The 9,592-nt window shown below is 42.2% G+C and overlaps 1 protein-coding gene across 1 annotated transcript in view; it reads right to left on the minus strand.

Annotated features, from left to right (window-relative positions):
- LOC307264015 (sorting nexin-10B-like) overlaps positions 1 to 5,773 on the minus strand; it is a gene marked incomplete at both ends in the record, with an annotated part of 18,829 nt that extends 13,056 nt beyond the window's left edge. Inside the window, 6 exons of the mRNA XM_080045340.1 lie at positions 4,502 to 4,597; positions 4,681 to 4,866; positions 5,069 to 5,167; positions 5,304 to 5,404; positions 5,487 to 5,573; positions 5,741 to 5,773. Of these exons, the coding sequence (XP_079901466.1) occupies positions 4,502 to 4,597; positions 4,681 to 4,866; positions 5,069 to 5,167; positions 5,304 to 5,404; positions 5,487 to 5,573; positions 5,741 to 5,773 (602 nt within the window). The remainder of the gene's footprint in view (positions 1 to 4,501; positions 4,598 to 4,680; positions 4,867 to 5,068; positions 5,168 to 5,303; positions 5,405 to 5,486; positions 5,574 to 5,740) is intronic.
- Positions 5,774 to 9,592: the final 3,819 nt, after the last annotated feature.

The raw sequence follows: 9,592 nt of genomic DNA on the forward strand, positions 1-9,592 counted from the left end.
ACGCTGTGTGTGGCACAAGCACATGCGCGCGCACACACACACACACACACACACACACACACACACACACACACACACACAGACTGATGATGATATTGGTGAGCACCTCCCTGGGTGAAGCCTATTCAGTCACAGTGGGAGCCATCTCAGACCTAATTATGCTTTGTTTGGCGTTTTAACTGTATTGATCAAAACGCTGAAACAAACGAGAAATGCTTCTCAAGCTGGAAAGGAAGAACCCTCAGGAGTTGGTGTGCGTGCGTGTGTGCGCGTGTGTGCACCACAGGAGTGAGTGAGACTGATGGCATAGGTCTAAGACGTGGTGAGATATTGGTGGTTGTAAAAAAAAAGAAAAAAAGCAATTCTGAGCTTATGAGTTATTAATTACAGCCTCCCCTCCTTCACCTCTTTTTAACAGCCATTAGAAATCCTGCCACACACACACACACACACACACACACACACCTATTTCTACACATATTTGCTCACCTATGCAGGCCTCAGGACATGCACATACACACACACACACACGCCCACCCACACACACACACACGTGCAGGATTGTGCACACACTCGCACGCACAAATTAGCTCGTCCATCCCAGCACTAAGTGTAAAATACCCTGCTCTGATGAGCAAGCTCCCGTCGACCTTGGAACTCTCTGGAAAGACAATGCAAGGGGAGCCATGCTGCGAAAGGGAGGAGGTGTTGGGTGGTGGGAGTAGATAAGGTAGAGGGAGGAATGGAGAGAGGGAGACAATAGATGTGAGAAGGAGGGAGGGATGGATAGAGAGAGAGAGAGTGTGAGTGGTGCTGCTCAGTATAGGGCAGAAGGGCAGTGCTCCCTCCCTCCCCTCCATCTCTGCTCATCTTGAATGCAAATGTGGTTTCTATACGGTTCCTTTGTGCCGCTTTCTAACTGCTCCAGAGAGAAGCAATTACAACTGCTCCATTCGCTCAGAGAGAGAAAGACACGCATGGACAGAGAAGGGTAATTAATAAAGAGATAGGAGGGATGAAGAGAGGAGGTGAACACGTATACCTGTGGCAGATCTTCAAGTGGGATTGGAGCATGCATTGGTATTGATTGGAAAGGCAACTTTCATATTGACCCCTGAAGCAGAGCTCGCACGTAATTCCGTGCCCTGGCAGCTCTATGAAAGGTCAAAGGTGAGAGGTGATTAGCATTCTTTAGAAGTGTTATGTAGAGTGTGTTGTACAGTATTACCCACGGGCCCTCTGTTAATATGCTGCATCTATCTTAGAGTCGTTATTCCGTTGCCCCCTCAATCACAGCATCACTGCACCTATATTGAATCAAACATCTACATATGACATCACCCACCATTCCTCTTCGTCTTGCTGGGGACAGATAGGTGCAGTGCCAGTGGCGTATCCCATTTTGCAGTCACAGGGGCCGGGCGTCGCTGCCTGCCAGGTATGGTGGGAGTTTTTTTTTATGGGCAGTCATTTGGGCCACTAATATGTCATCTCCATTAGCAGACTTTTAACACCCGCAGATAGATGGCCCTGTGACATTTATCTGCACATGGGTCGTATTTTAGCTGTTAAATGGCTGGCGATGTGCGGAGTGCGTGCAAAACGACTGTGTGTGTGTGTGTGTGTGTGTGTGTGTGTGTGTGTGTGTGTGTGTGTGTGTGTGTGTGTATGCTTTAGGCCCTGCGATGGTGGTGTTTGGGGAGGTGGGGGGAAGGGGGGAAGGGGGAGTTGAGGATGTATTGACTTTTAATGATGCGCTATGCAATAGCACTTTAGAGGTAATAATCTCAAATACAATACGAGTCGTCACCTTTGAACCCCCATCCCATCCTCTCGCCCGGTGCAAAATGAGAGAGAGAAGAGCTGGGCTGCGAGGTTGAGACCCAGGCCTTCTTCCTCAACAGATAGACAGCTGAGGCGCAATGAGCTGGGGCCTGCAGTGTCAGCGGGAAAAAAAGGAACAAAAAAACACCCAGCTCAAAAATAGAACAGCTAATTAACTTAGCAGCCTATAGATAGATGATGAGGGTTGAGAGAGAGAGAGGGAGATGGAGGAAAAATACAGAGAGAGGGAGAAGGAGGAAAAATACAGAGAGAGGGAGAAGGAAAGGTGATGAAAAGACACCATGGGTGAAAAAATAAGCGCTGGGGCAAGTTGAGAGTTAGCAGGCTAATTGCTCATATGGATTTTGCCATTGTTGGCTCTTGCAGGGTCAAGGAGGTGAAGCCATTCCCCGTGTTGGCTTCAGGTGAAGGCCCAAATGAGCTAATAATCTAGACTCATAAACTAATGCTAATATTGGCGGCCGACACATATATTAAAGACCATTAGGAAGACTCCTCCCATATAACAGCTGTAAATTTGATTTAACATCTAGTCATTTCACTTATGGCACACAGCGGAACCTTTTCCCCCCTTGCACATAAAAATACTATCCACCGCGCTGCATCAAAGAAACTGAGAATGTGTTCCGAGTAATTTTTTTATGCGTTGCCCACAGGAGCTCGGTCACCTGTCCAGAAGCACTGATGTTGACTAATGTGACAGAAAATTAACAATTAAAATGTTCGCGTGGGCCCAGAGCCTCTGCAACGTGTTTCGTTCACAACTCAGTGGACACTCTAATTGCTTTGAAATACAATTGGGTTTGGGCTTTGTTTGGTGTTTTGGAGGTATGATGCGCATCACTGCACACTGGAAATTGAGTTATAAATTACCAAGTTGAAATAGACATGTACCGTGAATACTCAATATCCAAATGCTAGATGTTCTCCCCTACAATACAAAAAAATGGCAGATGCCTGAATATATACACAAGACGCCAACGCTTTCTGTTGCATTTCACTTTGTCAGAAAATGTACTTTCTCTGAACCAAACAGTGCATGTGTTTGTGTGGTGCTGTATGCCTGTCATGGGGTACTTTGATAAGGTCAACCTTAACAGCAAACAGAGATGGGGAGCCCTAATCACAAACCAGTGGGACTCAGAAAATGAAAGAGGATGAGGGAGAGAGAAAATGTTCATTCATCCACAGCTTTCCCACCAGTGTATTTTGTGTGTGTGTGTTTATGTTCACAGCTATCAGTGTTTTCAGACACGCCACTGTGTGTCTGGGTCTGTGTTTGCTGTATGAATGTAGCTCAGTGGCTGGTGTGTGAAGTCACTGACAGCTTCATTATGGCTTGTGCGCACAGGGAGACAGCACCATCCAGGGGAGGGAGAGAAGAGGACAGAGACATGGGACAGGCCAGGTTTACTGTTGGGGCCGGCCCACGTCAATTCATGGGTTGGTGGGGGGAGAGGGTGGGACAAGCTGCTGTCTCCTTTAATGAGCTTTTGCTTCTTTCATCAGCTTTCAATTTATCGGCCTGTCCAGCACTCCTGCACAGCCCCCACATATACACATCCAGGCAACACACAGTTTGGTGCTGTCTTGTTTCTTGCAAGTGATTCCCAAGAGCAGTCTGTAATAGTTAAATTAATTTGCCATCTTCCTTTAATTATCCCATCTCACCTGGGAAAAGTAGTGACACGGGGATGAAATGTGACCAGCTCCGGACCTCTTCTCGTCAATATCACAACACTAAGATGCTGCAAAACCAACCCGTACATTTAGTAGATATTAGATACAATACAGGAGCACTCTATTATATCCCAGCTTCTTCATGAAGGTTGTAATGTTAACATGTCAAAAGTATGTTGATTCAAAGTTAGTTATCTGATAGAAAAGGGTGTCACATGGCACATGGACAATGTTGTACAACCTGGGAATGGGAACTGACAACCCACTTCTCAAACCCAGAGCAGTTAACATGAATTAATGATATGGACAAGTGAAAGTAAAAAAAATAAAGATCAATACACACTCAGTATAGATGTTGAGGTCCTAAGTTTGAATCAACTTATTATAGACCTACACCCCACTACTGCATTTACTCAGTCCTACGATGTCTACACTCCCTCTACTGGGCTGGTAAAACAATGCATTACTGATGCACTGTATTCATTGCATGTCAAGGAAGGCTCAGCTAAAGAACAGTAAGCCCTGGTCAAATTAAATCTGATTGAAAACATGCAATGAAGATTGAAGACTCAAGTTTTGTTTTCTCTTAAGGAACAATTTATTCATCAGATCATAAAAGCATTCACAATTATATATATAAAAAAAAACTCTTGCAAATTTCAGTACCACTCTAGTGCAAATAAATATTTAATAATTAATTATAAATGATTACTTTACATTTTTAAAACATGAGTATTTTTTTTTTTTAAGTACACAACTTCATAAAACTAAAGCAAATAATTTAAAACAGATTTATCATGGGGGGCAATGCAGTTAGCAAGTAAAACAATGTTTTTTTTGCTCTTAGAAAGGCAAGAAAAAGCAAGAGCACCAAACAGGTTGACACATTGATGAACAATGTCCAAATAGAGGGAAAACTCAGTGTACAACTGAAGGCACAATGAATGGGGTTTGGGATTTTGGAAGACAGCTGCACAGTTGTGGGCGCGCTCTGTCGGGTGACTCGAAGAAGACGGTGCTTTCTCCTGAAGAGTTGTCTACACTCGCTCCCCAGCCCGACGATGAGGAGCTGCTGTGGGAGGGGAAAAGCGGAAAGGTCATTTTAGCCTTAGAAAACATATTTTATCTGCAAACTATTCTGTCCCAATCACATACCTTTCACAGTCAGAGTCTTTGTCTTGTATCCTGTTGATGTAACCCATGCCAGAGCGCTGTATGGCTTCAGCCACTGTGTACCTGGTCTTACCACGGGCACACCTGTCAATCCTTGTGATGTTGAGATCGGACTGGAGGAACAAATGGAGTCGACTGTCCGATAACAACAGAGGTGTTTGAATAACACTAAAAAGATGAAACCATATTTTAAGTGACACAATGTCAACCAGTGAACTAACATTTTAAAAACAGTAAATGAATATGGACCAAGGTCCGTTCCAAGTCTGAAATGTAATTAAAATTTAGGCATTCATTGTAAAACAGATGTACCTCTAGGTGGCATTTCTAGATTTTGATTATGGCCATTGCTTTATGCAGAGCAACTCACATTTCTAGAAACTCCTGCAGGCCCTTCATCCTCTGTGAAACCTGCTCATTGTTCTTTAGACTGAAGAAGGGGTTCCATGGCGGCAGCTTGGGTAATTCTCTGGAAATTCAAAGAAAATGCTCTTGGATAAAACGTATCGCATGCTCAAGTGATCAAATTAAGATGCAACTAAATGTGATTAATTAAAAGTACATGTCAATACATGATGAATCTGGGAGGTACAAACTTGACATACATGATCAGAGCATTCTGTGCCAGACACTGACGCAGCCAAACAAATTCTCTGTAACGGCGCCTTACACTGGAAGTCTTTTTTCGAAAAGAAATGCTATTGGTCTAAAAGAAGTGAAAAACAACATTTGTGAGACTTATTAAATACACTTTAATACACTACAAAACAACTTGCCTCTCCACTTACATGTATACAGATCTCGTAGTCACAGTGTGTGCGCCACAGTTCATCTTTAACGAGCCGTGGGTCCTGAATACAAATGCTGACAAACTCCTAGAAAACCAGGGAAGGGCTTGTCAAGATACATGCTTACAATTTAAATATAAAAAAACATAACATGTCTGATCAAAAGCATTTCTACTGGGCCTTAGTTGTGCGACATTAGCAAAATGTCAAAACATCAAGAGCCACAGTGTGACGGAACATGCTTCAACACTTACAGTTTTTGATAGCATGTCCAGCATACTGTCCATGTTGTCCATTACGGGTACAAAAACCTGACAGATGGAGAAACTTAGTTTAGGCACATTAATGCAATTACATGTGGTGACCCTTTGGGATAAGAGTAAATGATCACCAAATCAAAACAGGTAATTTGAGTTCAACAATTATGTAAGTCTTATTACACCAGAATCATAATAGTTAACACAGTAAACCATTTAACAGTAATAACCAGGACGGCAGCTCAAGGCCATTGTTTTGAATGTTGGATCCGTTTTGCAAAACACGGGTTGGTAATTAATACTCTAAAGTGCCAACATTTAAAGCTGATGTTGACAAATAGGGACCAAAGGGCATGGATTTAGCATTAGAGGGGCAAAATAGACTCTATAAACACCTTAATAAGGACTAACACAAAAACTGTTGAAAGGAATATCACAATGCCATTTCTGCCATGCTATATGCAGAAATAAAAGGCTAGACGGCTATGTCTGCAGTCACTGAATAACTCTAGCTTTTGTGATGAAGTTTGCCAACAGAATCAGAAAGAGAAAATATTTTCGAAATGACAAAAAAGTATTGCCTCACATGACTCGGGGACATGCTGACCCTGTATTGACATCTTCTTGAGACACATGAATGGCATAGCCTATAGGGACATTGGGTCTAATCAATAGGACTACGTGCAAACAAGACAAAGTCCTTGAGTTGAATACGAAGCAAACGCCGACATTCGGCAAAACATCGCATAGCAGCATGATCTTAAAGCAGCAAATAAAGATTTGGCACCGTCCCTGTGCGTCACACAATTCAATAGCCTAGGTGCTGTGCTTGAAGCTGCATTTTCAGCACCCAGTCGCTGATTTACGACTAAAAGAAAATTCATATTTTAACATAGCTGAAACAAGACAATGCATCTGCAGAACCCAAAGAGGCTATGCACAGTAGTCCTATATCCTGAAGAGCAACCTGAATAAAACAAGACAATTAAAAAAGTGTGGACCTTTTAACTGCAACAGCATCACAACTCAACTATAAGTCAGTATGCCTAATAACCTATTGACTTAAAACAAATTCAAAAAAATCGTAGGCTATTAATTACCATAGCCTGCTTGTTACAGCTGTGGACATACACCAATAAAGGCAATGAAGCTCCAACATTTGTTCCCATTTGAAGGAAACACAGCTAGCGCACAAACCAGGCTACAATAACAAAACATTCTACGCCACCTTTACCGCCAATTTGATCCTGCCTCTGTCGTCTGTGGGCCTCCTACCCGAGCTGTTGGTGTGGACTAGCAGGAGCAGCTCAGCAGTGTTTGCTGGGTGCTCGGTCCTCGACAGAACTACTGCTAATACCAACTGCCAACTACTCAGGGTGACCTTTGCCTCTATGCTTTTTCACGCTTTTTCTGCCCCGGTAAGGTCTGAAACAGTCTAAAATGGGCCTACACACCCCATAAAAAAGTGTTAAAAATTAAGAATGGGACTGTTTGAATGAGCAACACGGAGAGACAAAGGTAACACCTCTTGGGAGCCACGTGCCTGGCTGTGCACCTGTGCCCAATTAATCAGCTAAAGTGGTATCAACTAGTGGGAGGAGGCACACCAATGGTGATGTCATGGAAAGCTACAAACCACACCAAATATAACATCGTTGTACATGTATAGCAAATTCCTGAAGATAACTTTGTATCAAAATTATAAACACATTTCAAAGCTCCTTTTTTTCCATTGACATACATTGTCATTGTGCCACAGCCTAAACAATTAGCAAAAGAAGTTTCCAATTAGTCTTAAAGTTTTCCTATTGACGACAAGTGTACAAACTCAGTTCATCTCAGGGTTTGTGAAACAAAGGAAAATGTATTTCACCACATTAATATTCAGTCCTAATTAGATGTGTATGCAGTACAAAATAAACAAATAAAATACATTATACAATTCAACTCCTTGCATGAATTCAATTCATAAGTATTGTCAAAATCCAACCTGAACCTTTCAAAATTGGGAGAAGTTAACATCTAAATATACATTTGCATTAGTTAGTAGTACCACTTTTTGTAGCCTGGTTCCAGTATTTGTCTTTAACTCCAAAATGATTTGGGAATTTGGGGTCTTACATCCAAACAGGCAACAGGGACTACAAATAAATTCCTTTGTAAATAGTATCTCTGTGAAATGTGCATAAGAATATCACCACTTTTAGGCTAAACACACTTTTCTTAAAGTTTGGATTTCATAATAAAAACAAACAGTTCTTACCAAAGTCCTCAGAAGTTTGTTCAACAATCCTGTTCCATACGAGTGGCTGTACACAGAAACAGTGGGACAGATGGGACCCTGTATAAATACTCTTCTACCTCAGACAAGGGTATTAAAGGTTGAACTCTGCTCATTTGCATACAAAGCTCTCTTTTGGTGTGGGCAGGTCAGCAGATAAGAAAAGTCATCCGGAAGCTGCTTTTTACTTGTAACTGATTTGATTGACTACAGTGGAGCAGGTCATTTGGAACAAGATAATCTTACTGTATGATTCTAGCTACTGAGTACAGCTCAAAATGGGCTGAAGGGGGAAAAATACTGACCAAGGAAACGATGGGAACTGTAGACAACTAAAATGTGCAATTCACACTAATACCCTTTTAACACTGAAAGCCACAGATAACATCCTGGCAATACAGTCTGGAATGTCAAACACAAAGCCCTTGGCTTTAAAGAGCCATTTTCCATTACATTACATCCAACATCTACCACGAATGTTTGAGTTTGAGTTGCAGTGTCTGGCCATTATGCGTCAAGTAGCACCATGAAAAAACCCCAGTCTTATATTTTTTTTTAATGTACAATGCAATTAGAAAGGCTTGATCATGGTTTGACTCTTATTTCGGTGAGATGACCTGGAGGGATTACATTGGGGGACTGTGCTGCAATGATAAGATTGCAGAGTTAAGTTGTCCGATGAAATGTGAGAACTGCATTAAATAAAAAGAAATCTCTATTCTCCTTTGACAGTTGTGAATCTCAGTTACAACTTAAAGGTGCTGTAAGCGGAATGGTTCTTTTAGCTAACTTCCTGTCAGTTACTGCAGTTAGCAGTCCCCTCGCCCATCCCTACGTCACCACATTAATATATATTGTTTTAACCTTTATTTATACAGGTATAGCCCATTGAGATCGGAGACTCTTTTGCAAGGGAGACCTGTTTTCCTTTCCCACGTTACCATTCACACACACATTCATACACCGATAGCAGGCTAACTATCGACATTCACACGAGGCAAGGTGGGTGAAGTGTCTTGCCCAAGGACACAACAACTATGACACAAGTGGCACGGTGGGGATCGAACCACCAACCCTTTGATCATCGGCCGACCCGCTCTACCACCTGAGCCACAGTCGCCCCAAATGCACTTCGGTCTTCAAGCAGCGAATTATCTAGCATCATCTCAGATCCATAAGTGTGACAAAACATGATAAAAACCATCAAAACAGACATTGGGAAGGATTTTTACCTGCTCCGCCATTGTAGGCGCATAAACATTCACCCATCTGTTGCTCTGGCGTGCACCGGCAGTGAGACCATGAGTGAGACGGGTGTCGGTTTGTAGCATTCTCTCTTGTGATTGGATAAAAATGTCGGGATCCTCCAATAAGTTTATTTGCCGATTACATGCAGATCAGCTGACTGAGACCGGATTTATGAAACGCGCACATTATGAAAGTGATCATTGTATGAATAAATAGCGATTTAACACTTATATTAACATACAGCAACAAATTAAACTAAATACCTTCATATCCTTTAATCAATTTAAACAAACTATCTTAAATCTGCCAAACTCTACCTG

The sequence above is a fragment of the Ammodytes marinus genome (genome assembly GCF_949987685.1).
Source record: "Ammodytes marinus genome assembly, chromosome: 17".
Taxonomy (NCBI): domain Eukaryota; kingdom Metazoa; phylum Chordata; class Actinopteri; order Uranoscopiformes; family Ammodytidae; genus Ammodytes; species Ammodytes marinus.